The 19,691-nt window shown below is 42.0% G+C and overlaps 1 protein-coding gene across 4 annotated transcripts in view; it reads left to right on the plus strand.

Moving 5' to 3' along the window:
- Positions 1–19,691, plus strand: part of smurf1 (SMAD specific E3 ubiquitin protein ligase 1) — a 149,075-nt gene that overhangs the window by 115,929 nt on the left and 13,455 nt on the right. For all 4 annotated transcript variants that reach the window (XM_068055787.1, XM_068055788.1, XM_068055785.1 and 1 more), the window contains 5 exons: positions 6,842–6,956; positions 10,814–10,992; positions 11,663–11,800; positions 14,765–14,885; positions 15,691–15,892. In XM_068055787.1, coding sequence (XP_067911888.1) covers positions 6,842–6,956; positions 10,814–10,992; positions 11,663–11,800; positions 14,765–14,885; positions 15,691–15,892 — 755 coding nt within the window. The remainder of the gene's footprint in view (positions 1–6,841; positions 6,957–10,813; positions 10,993–11,662; positions 11,801–14,764; positions 14,886–15,690; positions 15,893–19,691) is intronic.

Below are 19,691 nucleotides of genomic sequence, written 5' to 3' on the forward strand. Positions count from 1 at the left end.
ATAGAAGGAGTGAATTTTTAAATTCTTCCAGGAGAATTAGTTCCCTAAGGTTCTCATATGTGGTCTCTACCTTTAGTGCCCACATCCAACAATCACAATGAATTTACTTTACCCTCTCAAATTCTATTTAAGTCTGCCCAGGCTGTCTCCGGAGGTTCCGAAATTTCTTCAGGGACCAACTCCTAAGCAGCAAGAATAGCCTTTTTTGCCATCTCATAATCTGCAGAAGCCTCCTCAGAAAGCATGGCATAAACATCGTGAGCTCTGCCCATCAACCTGCTTTGCATAAGCAGTGTCCAGCTTTCCTTTGGCCACTTTATCTGTCTGGCTATCTTTTCAAAAGAAATGAAAAATGCCTCTACGTCCCATTCCTCAAATTTCGGGAGGGTTGTACAAATTTAAACTGCTCTCCACTAGTCCTGGGCTGAGACAGGTCTTTCCCCACCCAATGTTTCACCAGGGTCAAGGGCATCCTTTTTTTTCCTCTAGTTCCATTCTTCTTATCTGGTATTCCCCCTTCTCTCTCCTTTTTCCTTTATTGCCCTATCCTCAAATTAAAGCTGCTACATCTGGAACTGAAGTTTAGCTAATTCAACCACACTACCATCTAGTTTGCCACCTCTTCCAATTGAAAATGCTGTGTTATTACTTCAGTTATGTCTGCTTTCTTAGCTGTAATGCCAACAGGTCTGCCAAATCCTTTAGTCTAACCCTGGTTAAGTTTCTCAAATCACTCAGGGATACATCCTCCTTCTCCAGAAAGGTTGCAGCAACAACGAAGACATTCTGGTGGTGTAAACTTTACTCTAATGAACAAAAAACCTGGTATTTCCTTTTTTTTCAATTATTATTACCCCACTTGCAATTGCATGTTGTCGGCGTTGGGTTATCCCGCACAGAGCCCCAGTTATATGTTATGACCAAGATGGGAGGAATTCACTGTCTTTTCTAGTTCCACTTCTCCGCAGGTCACAACATATGTTTAAATGTTTACCCAGTCATCAATATGGTAAACCATAGACTACTCTTTATCCCAGAATGAAATACACCCACCAGGTTTCTTTAATAAACAAAATAATCAGTTTATTATAAAACAAGACATAACCAGTAGCGAAGCAAAGCATTAACAGAGTGAAATATGAAAGTTCCCTTTTACCTTAGACTTTCGTTGCACGCGCGCACACAGACACACACACACACAGCACCCCCCCACCCCCAACCACACACTGGTTAACCGAAAAATAGAGATTTTCTCTTTAGAACTATGTTACCAAAAAAAAAGAAAACATTGGCCAAACATTTTGTTCTTCAAGAATTAGCAAGTAAAGATATGGAAAGATGTCAGTTGTCCCCTTTTTATTAGGCATCCCAAATACGTGTAGATGACTGTCACTGGGATCTTTCTAGCACAGTTCTTTGCAGGCGACGTTGAAGATCAGTTTGGCAGGCTTTCCAGGAGAAATGCGACATCAGGGGTTTCTGCCAGGCTTTTCAGGAAAAATGCGGCATCGGTTTCTCTATTTCATACACTTGATTCTCAGAAAGTTCTCAGAGATGGAAGAGGGTGCTGATGGTGACTGCTCTGTTGGCTGGTTTTCTCCAACTGCCTTCAAAACAGTTCACATCGCAACACACTGTCCAAAGTGAAACGAAAAACAATATCTCAAGAGTCAAGCCTCCTGACTTCTATAAATCTTGACCTGTCTCTTCTCTGTAAACATCTCCCCTTAGTCCAAGGTTCCTGTTGTTTATTTATCCTAATTGGTGACAGGTGGTCTCCAGTAGAGGTGGTTTTTTAGCACTCTTGATTCTTCCAGTAGGTGTTTTCAGTCAAGTGTCCTTTCAGTGAACTGCCAGCAACAAAGCAAAGTCCAGCTTCTATGAAATCTTCAGCCTTCTCCACAAATACATCTCCATAACTTAAATATGTCTTCAAAAAACATGTATTTCACAAAAAATATAGAAGCACTTTTGTTACAATCTCCATATGCCAGCTACAAGAGAAGTGTAGAGAACAGAGTTTACCTCTTTACCTCACTTTTATAGATCTTACTAAGGCATTCAACACCATCAGCAGAGCAGGGCTGTGCAGAATTTTGGGAAAAATTGGTGGTCCACCGAAGCTCCTCAGTCTCATCCGCTCCTTCCACGACACCATGCACTGTACAGTTTGATGGCTCCACTTCCAACAGTTTCAGAGTGAAGAATGGAGTGGAACAGGGTTGTGTCCTAGCCCCCACTCTGTTTGGCATCTTTTTCTCTATGCTCCTGACCTTTGCCTTCCCTGCAGATATGGAAGGAGCCTACTTGCACACTAAGTCAGATGGCACCTCCATAATCTAGCAAGGCTGAAAGCGAAGACAAAAGCACATCGCATCCTGATCAAAGAACTCCTCTACACTGATGATGCTGCGCTAGTCACTCACACGGAAACTCAACTACAAAGACTCATGGACTGTTTCTCCCATGCGTGTAACTTGTTCTCCTTGATGATAAAGAAAATGGGACAAGGTGATGCATCTCTGCCCCTGATCACACTAAATAACACTGGAAGTGGTTAGCAAATTCTGCTACCTTAGGTCCAAAGTGACAGACAGTCTGTCCCTGCAGAGCTCCATACATGTACAGGGAAAGCAGCTGCAACCTTTGGCTGAATTGCAAAATGCACATGGGATAACACCAAGCTGACCCTTAGGATCAAGCTGAGGGTTTATAAGGCCTGTATTCTCAGCACCTTGCTGTATGGCTGTGAAACATGGGTGACTGACAGCTACCAGGTGCATTATGGGTATATCCTGGCCAGACAAAATCACAAATGTGGCAGTTTTCTTCAAAGGCAGAGCTCCCAAGTGTGTTGGCATTAATCAAACAGGCGGCTTCAGTGGATCGGACAGTTCGCAGGATGAAAGACTGTCATGTACCCAAAGACCTTCTGTATGGTGAGGTAGCTGGTGCCAAACAACCAGCAGGGCGTCCAAAGCTCCGCTTCAAGGATGCTTGCAAGCGTGACATGAAGGCCCTGAATGTCAACTATCGCACTTGGGAGTCACTGTTTGGAGAACAAGGAAAATGGCGACACATCCTGTGGACTGGTGTGCACTATCATGATGACCAGTAGCTACTGTAGCTTGGCAACAGGCACCAACGTCAAAAACAACTCAGCGTCACTTGGCAGCTTCACATGCAGCACTTATGGCAGAACCTGCTTCTGAAGGATTGGCCTTCACAGCCATCAACAAAGGTACACCAAGAGAAGATACCCCACGTAAATGGATTGTTTGCTGCGTGTCCATCATCTTTCGCAGATGGAAGGATGCCAACACAGACTTCCCTCTAGTGAGAAAATATGTAACAAGTGGGTATAACTTTCAGCTGTGTTTATTTGCGCCAAAAGTGGGTTGGACTAGATTTCTGATAGGTCCCGTTGGAGGATAAGACACATCCAATAGTTTGTCTGGAATGTGCAGTTTGATCCTGCCTGTTTTCGAGTAATTTAAGGTCTCTGTGTTGTGTAATTTGATCCAGTCATTTACAGGTAGGCTCCAAAGTTCACAATACGGATACTATTGCTTTCAGCAGACAGGGCTCACAGCCACAAGCTATGACCACTCACAGAACTCACAGTACTGAGTTCAGAGTAAAGGCCAGCTCGGGTCTGCAAATGAAACCGAACCCGAGCCCGACAGAACCACATCCGACCTGAGCCCGACGCGGCCCAAGTCCTTTCATTTTTACCCATGCCCAACCCGACCATCAGTTAACCTAGCTTCCGTTTTTCACTTTGTTGCTTATCTGCACAAGATTAAAAAAACTGTAACTAAACAACCTTTTAAGTCCAAAAAGTACATTAACATTGGAGCCACGTACCGGAGGTGGTGTTAGTGTGTCCGACCTGACCCGAGCCAGAATGCTGGACCTGGAAGAGTGACCCGGCCCCACCCGAACCTGACACATGTCGTCAGGTCCCACCAGGTGCGGGTTGGGTAGCCATGCTCTAGTTCAGAGAACACACAGCACTCACACTCCCAAGCTCTGACAACACGCAGCACTCACGTTTGAGTTCAGAGAAGGTGCAGCTCTCTCACTACTGATTTCAGAGAATGCACAGCTCTCGCGCTCCCTTCTTCAGAGAGCGCACTTGAGCTCCTCACTTCAGAGATTCTGAGGCTGAATTTGACAAACTTGACATATCATTGCAAGTGACATCACAAGCAAAACTATAGATTTTTAGCATACACTGAGAATGACATCATTAAGTGGCCCAGCTCATGGGCAGGAGCACTAGACTGTTCAACTGTAAACCTGAAGTACCCACACTGTCACTAATCACTCCGTCAAACTAAACAGAGCGGTGCTTACTGATCGGGTATTGTGTGTGTGTCATTATTAACAGGTTTATTACGTAGGAAGTCACTGTTTACATTACAAAGTGAGTAGGGGCAGTGTCGTGGCTTCTGGATTTTGTCCGGTGCAGTGTTTTCACTTGCCAAACAAGTGCCAGACTTTCCAAAAAATCATCTCACCACTGTTCATGGTGCAAATCGTGATCCAGGTCTGGGTTGGAGGGAAGGGGAGAAAAGGAAGAATGTGGTGCAGGTGTAAAGGTAGTGGACGAATGTGGTCCAGTTCTAGCAACGAGGGAAAGAACATGGTCCTTCATCCAATCTAGATCAGATTCACCACCCCCAATGTTCTGTCTTTTCTCCCAACCCCAAATTACTGTCTGTCTGTCCCTACCTGAACTCCTGCCCATCTATCCCACTGAGCTCCTGACCTTCTCCCCATCCACCGAGTTCCTGGTTATTTCTCAACCCCCTCCCCGTCACCCTGAGTACCTAACCCTCTCCTGCCACCACAACCTCCGCCGCCCCCCCCCCCACCCCCAAAAAAGCTCCGGCTAGGCACATGTGCAAACTTAAATGACGTGCGCATGCACAGCTGTGGTGGAGGGACAGGACGGTCTTCAGCCAAAGGCTCCCCCATACATATTGATATGACCAGGTAAGAAAGGTGTCTAGGGGTCCCTGTCAGTCTTTACCTGGTTTTACTGTAACAAGGTTTAATTTTTAAACACACTGTTTTTAGCTCCCTCTTGGTGAATCCTTGTTCACCACTTTCCAATTATAAGGGCAAAGAAATCAGCAAAAACAGGCTTTCTTAGGTTTAAAGAAGAAAAGTTGAAATTTATTAAACTTATACTTAAAGTGTAATTCGGTTAACACCTACGGATACATGACGAGCCCATGCTAGCATGCATATGCGATACACATATGCAAATAGAGACAGAAAAGGGCAGAAGAAAAATAAAGTGGAAAAGTTCGAGGCAATATCTGAAGAGTTGTTGTTACGGTTCTTCGAGCTCTCTGTAGAGTCCTTGATTGTAGGTGGATCTTGCTTTTCGTTGGGGCCCAGTATTCTTCTTAAACCTTGTTCGCTGTAGGAGACTTTTCTCTCTTGGGTTTCATGTGTCTTCAGTGGATTCAGAGACTTGTGAGAAAGAGATGAGAGCAGATAGGGGAGGGATCTTCTCAGTCCAGGAGCAAACAGACACTCTGCCCAAACTCTTTGTACAAATTCAAAAAACTCAGGTTGCCCAGCAGGTTAGTCATGTGACTAGCTGGTTTGACCGTGTCCATTTGTGTATTCGGCCTTCTTAGCAGTCAACCTGGAATGCAAGCTCCCCCATCTTCGACGTCTGGTGATCAAAAGTCGATTGTGGGTTGCCAGGGAATGGCTGCTTTGTCCTTCCAAACACTGTCTGTTAATCTGAAAATGTCTTTTCCAGCCACGGCTGATCTGTTTAACAAGTCCTTTCTTCACTCCAGTAACAGTTTAAAATCAATGTCCATGACAAAATTAATGTGCCTCATTCTTGGCAGGTGGGGGCCTAGCATGGCACATGTGCACATGCGTAGGAGGACTGATGTATCTTGCAAGTTATCAGTCTGATAATTTCTTCGAGGAATAGAATTCAAAAGTAGAGAAGTTATGTTAAACATGCATAGAACCCTGCTTAGACCACACTTAGTCTGTGCACAGTAATTATCTCAATATTGCAAAAACGATGTAGCAGAAATGGAGAAAGTGCAGAAATAATTCACAAAGGTGATACTAGAACTATCAGGAAAATCAAAACAAGCAGGGGCTCTTTTCTCCAGATAAAAGAATGAGAAGTCATTACAATTATTGTGGGGGTTCAGCTAGGTTGAAGATGTTTCTCCTTGTTGGGCAATCCAAAACTAGGGACCATAAATGTAAGATAGTCCCTAAAATCCAAAAAGGAATTTAGGAGAAATCTCTTACCTCGAGTGGTGGGAATGTGAAACTTGTATCACACTGAGTGGTTGAGGTGAATTATATAACTATATTTAAAGGGAAACTAGATAAATACACAAGGCAGAAAGGTATAGATGGGGGGAGATGAAGTAAGGTGGGAGGAGCCTTGTGTGGAGCATACACATGGCATAGACCTATTAGACTGAGTAGCCTGTTACTGTACTATAAATTCTGTGTAATTTTGGAACTAGGGCTTAGTTATTTCAAGTAAATCCAGGAAAAAATTGTTCACATACAAGACTGAGAATGTGGGTAGCCCTAGCTCAGAAGGCCATAGATCTGAAGTCAATTGAGGTGTTTAACTGGAAGATAGATCCTCACTTGCAGAATAAGGATATTAAGGGCTGTGCAGAAAAGGTCCGGAACTGAAGATATAAAGATAGAGCTGCCACTTCGAATAAAAGTGAAAAAGCTGTTCTTATGACCTAAATGCCCTACTGTGGTTCCCATGTTACAGTCCTGATCACTGTCAAATATCGTTTACTTATGTTTTCCTGTTTTGTAGGGAGTGGTTGTATTTGCTCTGTCATGAAATGTTGAATCCTTACTATGGACTATTTCAGTATTCAACTGATAATATCTACACACTACAGATCAACCCAGATTCTGCTGTTAACCCTGTGAGTATCTAGTCACAGTGAGAGTTGGATAAAAGCAAACTGAATAGGAATTTCCTGTGCTAATGTTCTGTAAATGATTAGAGCATAATATTAACCTTTTATCCATGCAGATTTCATCTATAAGGCAAGTATGTGCAGCAGAATCCAACTGCCAGAAATAAGTGCCTATGTAATTTTTGGATGACCCTTTTCTCCCATCCCAAGACGAAATTTGGTTAGATAGAAGAGTCAGACTATTAAGGTCTGGCATATTACCCTATGGTTATCTTGTTTTCAACACAATTTGATTGCTATTGAATTATATTAAAGGGATTGCATTTGTTCCTCTAGAAAATACTTAAGTTTCCATTATGTAACCACTAAAAGAAATTTGTCATGGAGGAGTCATATAAGAACATCAACCTAACTGCCCAACTATAATTATTTAATGTTTAGACTTTTTCCAGTCTCGTAAAAGATTGATTTTGAACATTTATAAAAATCCAAGTGGAGCAATGTATATACTACAAATTTTGGTTTTCATTTCTTCACTTTCATACCACAAATAATACTACTTGTATTGACTTGAATGAATTATTAAAAGATCCTCTATATAATTGTGATTCTTAATTTATTTGATGAGATGAAGGAATGGTCACAGCTTTAATTTTCTGGCAGTACAATATATGAGCATTCAGCTGGTGTCATTTTGACTAAATGTGGCCATAAGGTTGCATGTTTGGTTCTCATTACTTTTCAGTGTTTTTTTTCATGATTGAAACAATGCGCCATTGAACTTTTTCAGTACATGTATAGGTTTCACAATCTTTCAGATCATCTTTTTTAGATGTTAATTTCAATTTGAGATTAAGAGGATTGGTTTGAAGGAATATATTAACTGTAGCATTGCTTAAGTTGAATTGGTAGAGCTCCCCACCACCAGCCACCCCCACCTTCACCTCAGTTAAAAGGGCTGTGGTAGAGAAAATTGTACATGGTTATATAATGATCCTGTGGACTTATTTACTAAAGGCTGCGTTTGGTGACAACATAACCACTAGGTGGCACAGTACTGGCACATGCACAAATGTAGCCTCATCAACTGAAACCTCATTGTCTGCGTTGTTTCAGGTAGCTGCCAGTAATAAAGATGGCACTGCTCAATTTGACACAAAAAAACGAATTGAACCCAAAACCCCTCACCTCTCAATGGTTGCAATCACTGCCTCCACACCCCCCGCAATAGAACACCGCTCCCTCCCACGATCACTGCTTGTCTTCCCTGCTCCCTCCTGCAATCACCACCTCAGTCGCCACATTCAGTTTCCCACTTGCTCACGCGATTGCCGCTTCCCTTTGCCGTTCGCTCCTGTGCCTGCCTGCCTTGCCGCTGCATCCCGCCATTATCTCCTGTTCCTATCTGCTCACCATTCCCTCCCTCCTTGTTGCCCGGAGAAGCGACAGGGGTGAGTGGGCAAGCGGGGTGCAAGCGACAAGGGGAGGGAACGGGAAATTGTGACAACTGAGGCAACAGTTGCGGGAGGGAGCAGGGAAGAGAAGCAGCTATTGAGGCAGCGATCGTGGTGGGGTAGTGGGGATCGCGGCCATTGAAGGGTGAGGCCACACTCTGTCGTCGTTACTTGGTGAGGTCGCTGCGTGCATATGTGGACTCACTGGCAAGCTAGCAAATGTCCGGAAGCACTAATGATGTTGGCAGTCTCTCTACACATGCTCTGTGTTGGCAGGCGACACTCCGTATGCTAAATGCCTTCTTATTCCCTGCTTTGATTTGTTTTGAATCTTCTCAGTTGTGTTTTTGGGCAAATTCATCTAGGCATTTTAGCATGTAAATATCAGTTTCTTGAAATTGGTTCACTACTTTCATTTAATGCTGGTCTGACAGCCATTCGTTAACAGTGTCTTCATATATATCATTTCAAGAAAGCTCCTGGTGCCGTGGAATGCAGCTGTTTCATATTAGAGGTGGATTTCAGATCACTGAACGAACAGAAAAGCTACTGCGCATGCACAAATATATTGAAATTTGACGTTCACAACTTTTTTTTCAGGTTGACTTACCTTCTGCATTGGCTGAGTAAAGTACCTACATGTCACTAAGCAACAAGCCACATTATTGGCCTGTATTTGTGGCATAGGAACTCAGCACAACTGTGGCCAGTAAAGACTGTGCCTTTCCCTTCCAACAGCATTTCTGTTTTGCTGCTGGTGGTGGTACTCCTGTCTCTGCAAGCACTAGTGAAATCCCCTCTTTAGGTCATTCGTGATGCCTCTGAAGGCAGCAGTGCAGCATTATTCACTTTACTTTGCTGCCAATGAAATATTGCTGCCATCAGTGATGCTGTAAAATAAATGAAGCATATGGTATAAATCATTCTCATTGGTGGTGGTCAGTTAATTTAAGTAAAAGACTGAATGCCTCTTATGTAATCACACTTCTAAATGAGCTTTGTTATGACGGTGCTTCTATATGTTTTGTTAAGTTTTTTTTTTTTGAGGACTTGTATTTTAGAATTATGCACATTGTTTTATTTGGGAAAACTGAAAAGGATTCCATGGATGTTTTCTTCACTGGGGTCATTGAAAAGACTCTGAGAGGTCTTGTTTGAAAACAACATTTACTGGACGTCACCTGTCTTCAGATAAATACCCAGCACGTGCTTTTTGACTTGGGAGAGATGTTTACGGAGAAGTGACAGGTCAAGATATATAGGGGTCAGGAGGCTTGACTCTTGAGATATTGTTTTAGGTTTCACTTTGGACTATGTGTTGGGGTGTGAACTGTTTTGAAGGCAGTTGGAGAAAACCAGCCAAGAGAGCAGTCACCATCAGACCCTTTTCTATATCTTTTGAGAACTTTCTGAGAATCAAGTGTAAGAAATAGAGAAACTGATGCTGCAACTCTCCTGAAAAGCCCGCAAGAAACCCCTGATGCCGCAGTTCTCCTGGAAAGCCTGCCAGAAACCCCTGATGCAGCATTTCTCCTGGAAAGCCTGCGAAACTGATCTTCAATGTTGTGAACGTAAAATTTCAATATATTTGTGCATGCGCAATAGCTTTTCTGTTCATTCAGTGATGTGAAATCCGCCTCTAATATGAAACAGCTGCATTCCACGGCATCAGGCGCTTTCTTGAAATGGCATATATGAAGATGTTGTTCTAGAACGATCCCAGTGACAGTGGTCTACGCGTATTTGGGACGCCAAACCAAAAAGGGACAACTGACATCTTTCCATATCTTTTTTCTTCAAGTATTATCAAGTACTTGGCCAAAGTATTCTTTTTTGTCTTTTTTTTGTAACATAGCTCTGACGAGCAAATCTCTATTTTCCGGTTAACTGGTGTCTGTGTGTGCATGTGAGGGGCTAAGGTAAAAGGGAACTTTCATATTTCAATCTGTGTGTTAATGCTTTGCTTTGTTACTGGCTAAGTTTTGTTTTATAATAAACTGATAACTTTGTTGTTTTTTTAAAGAAACCTGATTGGTGTATGTTATTCTGGGATAAAGTTTGACCACATTGGTAACTGGGTAAACATTTAAATCTATGTTGTAACCTGTGGAGAAGTGGAACTAGAAAAGACAGTGCACTCCTCCCACCTCTGTCATAACAGTTTCTACTCAGCGATGGCCTTAAATTGAATATATTTTGGACTATTGAGAATAATTTCTATTTAACTGGTGATATCAGCTTAATTTAATTTCTGGTTTTGATTTAGTATTCTTTTGCATTAATGTTGTATAATTTAGTGAGGCATTGGAGAAGATTGACATTATGAATGTTTCTGGTGCTATTGCATATCAGCCACAGGATGGCGGTAGTTTACTTTTAATCAAACAAATGACTGTGTTTCTTCTGCAGGAACACTTGTCATACTTTCATTTTGTGGGTCGGATAATGGGACTGGCTGTATTCCATGGGCACTACATTAATGGGGGTTTCACATTACCATTCTACAAGCAGCTGTTGGGTAAACCTATCCAGTTGTCAGACTTGGAAACTGTGGACCCAGAATTGCACAAGAGTCTAGTTTGGATCCTGTAAGTTGAGCTCATGGAATTACATCACTGTAAAATTAATTCTTGATTTTTTCCTTTCTGACTAATGTCCCTGGCTGCACATCTGGACAGAAAATAAATAAATAAGAGTTTGAGATTGCTACTTTAAGGAAAGGTGCATTGACTTTTCCTAGGAACAGCTTTTACTGCAAATGATCACAGGACTTAAAATTATACCTTTTATAATCTGGAAAGAGTTGTTGCATAAAGGTGACTGTTAATAGTTTAGTTCAGAAACTGTTAGGCATGTGTCATGATCTCATAAACCACAAGGGATGAAGGATTATAACATTGAGACAATAGCAACATTTTTAGCTCTTAAAATATAGATGGCAATTCTAAATTAGTGATTTTCATGTCTATTTAGTGTATATTATGGTTCTGTCAAATTCTCTTAATTTATTTAGATACGTTAATTACTTTATGTGATGGAAGATGAACATATTAATCAGGGACTACTTAAGGCTTCGATTTACTTACCCATCAGCACTAAGCATTGGTGTAAGTAGGATGGTAGTATTTGAAGTCTGAAAATAAATTGTGTTTTTGTTTTAAAATAATGTAGAAAGCTGCATTTGGTATTCTATTAAATTGCAAATAATGAAGGTGGCGTTATCCAGCCAATTGCTTTCATAATTTTTTGCTGTTTCAGTGAAAATGACATCACACCTGTACTTGATCATACATTTTGTGTTGAGCACAACTGTTTTGGTCGGATTATTCAACAAGAGCTGAAACCAAATGGCAGAAATGTTCCTGTAACAGAGGAGAATAAACGAGAATATGTGAGGTAAGGGGCTTCTTTTCTGTTACTATCGGGAGGTAAATGTTTTGTTGTGCTCCTTGATGCATAGTTTTCACAAGCACATGCTAAGGAGTGGCGCATGACATTTTTATCCCTAGGTTTTTAAAACAAATGCATCTTGGTGGGGTAAATAATGTTATATGTGGCGAAAATGTTTTCCCTTCTCATGGAAAAATTAGGACTCTGACTCTCATATCTGGAGTGCATTTCAAGGAATTTCTGCCACTGAAGTCTGTGATTTTCAGACAAGCAGAAAATCCTAGCTGAGATGCCAGTTGGACCAAACTCACCAGCATTTATTTAATTTTTACTAATTCAGTAGCTGCAATTAATAGCCTGTTAAATGTCTCTTTAAAAACAAAAGAATTTTAACAAGCAACAACAGACGTTAATGAAATAAAAAAAAAATGATGTAGCTTTTCCATTGTCTCAAAGTGCTTTAAGGTGAAGGGCGTAGGACCAACAAGTCCAGGGAACCCTGGATGTCAAGGGATATAGAGGATTGGATCAGGAAACAAAAGGAGGCTTATGGCAGATTCAGAATGCTGAAAACAGCAGAGGCACTAGAGGAGTATAGAAAGTGTAGGGGGGAGGTACTTAAAAAAAGTAATTAGGAGAGTGAAGAGGGGACATGAAAAAAAACTAGCAGGCAAGATAAAGGCAAGTCCTAAGGCGTTTTATAAGTATGTTAAGGTCAAGAGGATAACCAGGGAAAGAGTAGGGCTCATTAGGGACCAAAGTGGCAATCTGTATATGGAGCCAGAGGACATAAGTGAGGTTTTAAATGATTACTTTTCATCTCTGTTCACTATGGAGAAGGACGATGTAGGTGTAGAGATCAGGGAGGGGGATTGTGATATACTTGAACATATTAGCATTGAAAGGGAGGAAGTATTAGCTGTTTTAGCAGGCTTAAAAGTGGATAAATCCCCAGGCCCAGATGAGGTGTATCCCAGGCTGTTATGTGAGGCAAGGGAGGAGATAGCAGCGGCTCTGACACAAATTTTCAAATCCTCTCTGGCCACAGGAGAGGTACCAGAGGATTGGAGGACTGCGAATGTGGTACCATTATTCAAGAAGGGTAGCAGGGATAAACCAGGAATTACAGGCCGGTGAGTCTAACATCAGTGGTAGGGAAACTATTGGAAAAAATTCTGAGGAACAGGATTAATCTCCACTTGGAGAGGCAGGAATTAATCCGGGATAGTCAGCTTGGCTTTGTCAAGGGGAGATCGTGTCTATCTAACTTGATTGAATTTTACGAGGCGGTGACTAGATGTGTAGATGAGGGTAAAGCAATTGATGTAGTCTACATGGACTTCAGTAAGGCTTTTGATAAGGTCCTGCATGGGAAATTGGTTAAGAAGGTAAGAGCCCATGGGATCCAGGGCAATTTGGCAAATTGGATCCAAAATTGGCTTAGAGGCAGGAGGCAGAGGGTAATGGTCAAGGGTTGTTTTTGCGAGTGAAAGCCTGTGACCAGTGGTGTACCACAGGGATTGGTGCTGGGACCCTTGCTGTTTGTAGTGTACATTAATGATTTAGACGTGAATATAGGAGGTATGATCAGTAATTTCGCAGATGACATGAAAATTGGTATCGTAAATAGTGAGGAGGAAAGCCTTAGATTACAGGATGATTTAGATGGGCTGGTAAGATGGGTGGAGCAGTGGCAAATGGAATTTAATCCTGAGAAGTGTGAGGTAATGCATTTTGGGAGGACTAACGAGGCAAGGGAATATACAATGGATGGTAGGACCCTAGGAAGTACAGAGGGTCAGAGGGACCTTGGTGTACTTGTCCATAGATCACTGAAGGCAGCAGCACAGGTAGATAAGGTGGTTAGGAAGGCATATGGGTTACTTGCCTTTATTAGTCGAGGCATAGAATATAAGAGCAGGGAGGTTATGATGGAGCTGTATAAAACGCTAGTTAGGCTACAGCTGGAGTACTGTGTACAGTTCTGGGCACCACACTATAGGAAGGATGTGATTGCACTGGAGAGGGTGCAGAGGAGATTCACTAGGATATTGCCTGGGCTGGAGCATTTCAGCTATGAAGAGAGAATGAAAAGGCTGGGGTGGTTTTCCTTAAAGCAGAGAAGGCTGAGGGGGGACATGATTGAGGTGTACGAAATTATGAGGGGCATTGTTAGGTTAGATAGGAGGAAACTTTTTCCCCTAGCGGAGGGGTCAATAACCAGGGGACATAGATTTAAGGTAAGGGGCAGGAGGTTTAGAGGGGATTTGAGGAAATTTTTTTTCACTCAGAGGGTGGTTGGAATCTGGAACACACTGCCTGAAGAGGTGGTAGAGGCAGTAACCCTCACAACATTTAAGAAGTATTTAGATGAGCACTTAAAAAGCCATAGCATACAAGGCTACAGGCCAAGTGCTGGAAAATGGGATTAGAATAGTTGTGTTTGATGGCCAGCACAGACATAATGGGCCGGAGGGCCTTTTTCTGTGCTGTATAACTCTATGACTCTATGATTATACATGGACTCCTTTCACATTAAAGTAGCTAATACTCCTTTTTTTTGTTGCCAGAGGGAGAGAGTTGAGCATGCTGGCATCCCAGATACGATTGGTCATTTGTTATCCATCATCTTGATTCTAATCCTACAACCCTAAAATGCAAAATTGTACTGTTGGGCTCCCAAAATAATCTATTGTTTGAATATGAGACACAAAATCCATTCTGACATTGCTTGGCCTGCTTTCCAGTTGATCTGTTGTGCTTTTTATCGTAAGCTAATAGAATTTCTATCTGTATATTGTAGAGAGCTTTCAACATCAACATTTGCAGCACATTCTTTACACCTAATTTAGTCTTTTCATTCAGGTCTGTTTAAATTGTCTGGAATTTTTACCGATTTAAATTTCAATTTTTTTTGCATTTATTATATTTCTGACTTGACCCCATTAATCCATCTTGCCTTCCATTCAGGCTTTACGTGAACTGGCGGTTTATGAGAGGAATCGAGGCCCAGTTTCTGGCTCTGCAGAAGGGATTTAATGAGCTTATTCCACAACATCTGCTTAAACCTTTTGATCAGAAGGAAATTGAGGTAACAGACCTGTTCACATTTAATATGGCGTTAGATAGTTGAAGACAGAAATGTTTAATAGTTCCTAGTTCCCCTCCCTCTTTCCTTTCTGGTCAGCCTGGTACCTGACTTGTGTGGGAACTCATTATCATGACTGAGGCTCAAAACCAAGCCAAACTACTGAGAAATCTTCATGCGTAATTTCTATTTGCCTCATATTAGGTGCACACATTGCCTCCCTTAGAGCAGTGATCTAGGATTGGAGTACTTGGCAAGACACTAGGCTTGGGTGTATGGATACTGCTGGTGTTTAACCGGCTAAAACCATGCAACTTACTAGAACACTGGGAAGCTTCCCATTGCTTTTCCAGCTAGCCCCACAATACCTGATAAACTAATCTGATTACCCATTTGCATACTGAAATACTGTGAACCTGTCTGACAGACATTTTTTATTACAGAATTTATCACTTGTCTTCCTTTACAGTTTATTGGCAATGCTTTCCAATGTTAATTTCAGCTAAGTATAAACACTGACAGTTTGCCATTATTTACTTCAGAATTGCTTAGTTTTGTCCATTGATGTAATGCACAAGACACTAATGTTTGAATAGCACAGTGAGTCATGGTCATCTAGCACTTGCAGCTGATAAATTAGTTAAGTTTGACTGGTTTTGCCAGCTGAGATTTGATAACCATTTGTATGTATAGTTTTTGTGAGAATGGCACAGTACACTTAAGTGCAACAAATGCTATTCCTTTAAACATGCTGTGGATATTAGAATATGTTTATAGAATGTCTGCACCTGATTTTTTTTTCCTGTAGCTGATTATTGGTGGGTTGGGGAAGATTGACATCAAGGACTGGAAAGCTAACACACGTCTAAAGCACTGTACGTCTGACAGCAACATTGTGAAGTGGTTCTGGCAAACAGTGGAGATGTTCGATGAGGAAAGGAGAGCACGGCTTCTTCAATTTGTGACCGGATCTTCCCGGGTACCTCTGCAGGGATTCAAGGCACTACAAGGTGGCTATCCTATAAGCCATAATTTTCTAAAAGCATGTTGAGTTATGCTGGTTTTATTATGCCATTCAGGTGTACGGTTGTATTGTAGATTCCACTATAAAGTGGTGACCTGTAAATGATGGTGATAAAGTGGAATTCACATACAGTGCATTGGAGATTACTGTACTTGTACCCACTAGTTTATACCCCACTTTGGGTCTTTAGCATACATCTAGTATGAAACTTCAGTGCATTACTATGGAGGTGCCATTTTTTCAATAAAATGTTATACCAAGACGAATATAAAATGATAAAATGGTTACGGTACTGAAGGAAGCCTTTTGGCCCTTCATGTCTGCACTGGCTCTCTGTGAGAGCTAGTACGATTGCCCACACTATCCCTGTAGCCCTGCAAATCTTTTCTCTTCAGATAATCCAGTTGAAAGCCACGATTGTCTCCATCACACTCTCAGGCATTGCATTCCAGATCCAAACCACTCACCGTGTAAAAAATGTTTTTCCTCATGTCGCCTTTGATTCTTTTGCCGTTCACCTTAAATCGGTGTCCTCTGGTTCTTGACACTTACACCACTGCAAACAGTTTCTCTTCATTTACTCTGTCCAGACGCCTCGTGGTTTTGAACATTTCTGTCAAATCTCCTCTCGACCTTCTCTAAGGAGAACACTCCCACCTTCTCCAATCTTTCCATGTAGCTGAAGTCCCTGGAACTATTCTCCTAAATCTTTTCTGCACCCTGTCCAATGCCTTCCCATTCTTCCTGAAGTGTGTATCCCAGAATAGGACACAATACTCCAGTTGAGGCCAAACCAGTGTTTTATAAGGGTTCACTAAAGCTTCCTTGATTTTGTATTCGATGCCCCTATTTATAAAGCCCAGGATCCCGGATGCCTTATTAACCACTTGCGTAAAATTTATAGTTTCACTGGCACTGAACAGCATTGGTTAGCTCGCTACCTTTAATGTGGTACCCTCTCTCAACCTGTATACACGGTGGCAGAGACTGAACACTGATAGAATTTAATCAGAAGCACCATTTTGTGAGGTTACTGCTAATGTTATTAAAAATGGCTCGTTGTGAAGGAACGAAACTTAGAAGCCTACTGTGCTCTTAGCTCTTTTTCAAGAAACATTATATTATGCAGTTTCTGTCAGGGCAATGCATGAGAGACATTGGGGTAGATTTTTGTGTGACAGTTTCCATTGGGTAGAGAGGGGGTAGAGTGAGCCTCTGTCTGTGTGAGGAAGTGCTCAGAAGCCCGATCCATTTGCATGGTTGGGTCTTGTTACCATTTTGTTGGAGCACCTAACTGGTTCACTAATGTCATTTAGGGAAGGAAACCTGCCATCCTTACCTGATCTGGCCTATCTGCGACTTCAGATCCACACCAACATGAATACTACTTAGCACACTGAAGTGGCCTATCAGACCCCTACTAGCCCACCTCTACCTTCTCAGGGCAACTTGGGTTGGCTAATAAATGCTGGCTTTGCAGCGATGCTCACATCCAGAGTATAATTTTTTTTTAAATACCTTTTGATCCCTTTACCGCCCTGTTCCATCCCAATAGAAAGAATGAAAATTGGCCTTATTGGCTAAAGCCTGGCAGTAGGTGCTCTACTCAACAGTGGAATAGTACCGTGAGGAAAACTCAGAAAGGAAGAGACAAAAGTCTAAAATACGACACCTTACAATCATAGAGTGACAGTCATTACAGCATAGAAGGAGCCCATTCGGCCCTTCGAGTTCATCCCAGCTCTTTGTACAGCGATACAATCAGCACATTTCCCTGCAACCCTTTAAGTTTATTTCCCTCATGCCCATCCAGTTTCCTTTTGAAATCATTGACCATGTCCGCTTCCACTGCCCTCGTAGGCAGAGAGTTCCAGGTCATATGACAATTACTGGATAAAACTGATGGGAAAAAAATCTTTGCAGAAGCTTTGTACCTTCTGGAAGTACTATTTGCACTTGCCCTCCTACTATTCGGCCAGAAATTGCTGCAATGGCACAGCTTGTGGCAAGCAATGTTAATTCAGGTCATTAGCTATGACTTCTGCAGTGCGTAACTCACCACCTGTCTCCTCAATGTCTGTCCACTATCTGCAAGGCACAAGTCAGGAGTGTGATAGAATACTCTCCACTTGCCTGGATGGGTGCATCTCCAACAACACTCAAGAAGCTTGACACCATCCAGGACAAAGCAGACTGCTTCATTGGCACCCCTTCCACCATCTTCAACAGTCACGCCCTTCACCACCGATGCACAGTGACAGCAGTGTGTACCATTATAGCATGCACTGCAGCAACCCACCAAGGCTCTACCACCAAGAAAGGCAAGGGCGGCAAATTCCTGGGAACACCACCATCTGCAGGTTCCCCTCCAAGTCACACACCATCCTGTCGCGGTTCATTCTCAGTCGCTGGATCAAAATCCTAGAACTCCCTTTCTAACAGCACTGTTGGTGTACCTGCACCCCAAGGGCTGCAGTGATTCCAGAAGGCAGCCCACCACCACCTTTTCAAGGGCAATTAGGGATGGGCAATAAATACTGGCCTAGCCAGCGACACCCACATCCCACAAATGAATAAAAAAAGGAACTTTATTTTTTAACCTCACCCTTCTGTTTGCACTACCAACAGTGCCGCAAACTGCTGCAAATGCAAATTGATAGCGCAGCGATGTCAATATCGCATCCCGGCCCTTGTGAATGTAGTGTCAAAGAAAAGGATAGAGAACGAAACAGTGTGAATGATGGAGAAGGAAAGAGGATGAATTAGATACTGAAAGGGAAATAAAGAGGCAAATAAAGAATGGATTGAGAGAGAATAAAGAAACTGTGGAAAAATAAGAAAATAATTGAATAGGACTAACAGAAGAAGGAAATATTGTAACTCAGTTGTGGTTGGGAGTTGTTGTATTCGTCCTTGGGAACTTAATGAGTGAATGGCAGGGTAGCTGTGCAAAACGTACCAACATTCTTGACTCGTGAAGTATGGAACCACCAGCCCTGTCCATCATGATCAGAAACAGTAGAACACCCAGTGAGTATGCCATTGCACTGCTTTCATAGAAGCAAACAAGTTGCTAGATGAAAAAGGACCAAAGTCCATTTAGTTTCTCTTCTACCATCCTGGTAGTTGCATGATACAGTGATAATGGAGTTGTTAACTATAATCATAATCCGTCTCTATTAATTAGTCTCCAGCAGACCTAGACATGAAATGGGAACCATAGGTCCTAATTCACCTTTTTCCTCCGAAGCTTGCTACATGTACCACATTGTGTCTCAAATTACTCATGTTGTTTCCCAAAATTTTTCTCTGAAAGAAAGCTATCTGATTTGTATTTGAGTGTCAACACAGCTTTGCGTCCTGAAAATTATTGCTTTCCAGCACTGACAGCAGTGTGGATGACGTGACTGGCAGAAAAAAAAAATCAAAGCAGATAAATAGTTTAAAACACCTGTAGGAACAATTCACTACCTGGAGTGACACTCCATGACTTCAGTGCTCCCTTTCTGGGCCTCCAAGATTGAGTATCATGTCAGAATCATAACTCACCTCATTACTTGCAACAGGAATTACCAGCCCTAAATGGCTGCGGTGAGATTAATTATCATTAACTTGTTAAGTCCAACAATTTCATGAGAGGCAATTAATTTTAAATGGGAGGCTTAAGGTGAGGTTGCAGTTTTTTAGGTTTTCTCACGGCAAACCCAGCAATTTATGAAGAATCTGAACTCATGACATTTCTCTTCACAGCAAAACGCTGGATTTTTTCCGAATTAATAACAGCG

This window comes from Heterodontus francisci, chromosome 24 (assembly GCF_036365525.1).
Source record: "Heterodontus francisci isolate sHetFra1 chromosome 24, sHetFra1.hap1, whole genome shotgun sequence".
Taxonomy (NCBI): domain Eukaryota; kingdom Metazoa; phylum Chordata; class Chondrichthyes; order Heterodontiformes; family Heterodontidae; genus Heterodontus; species Heterodontus francisci.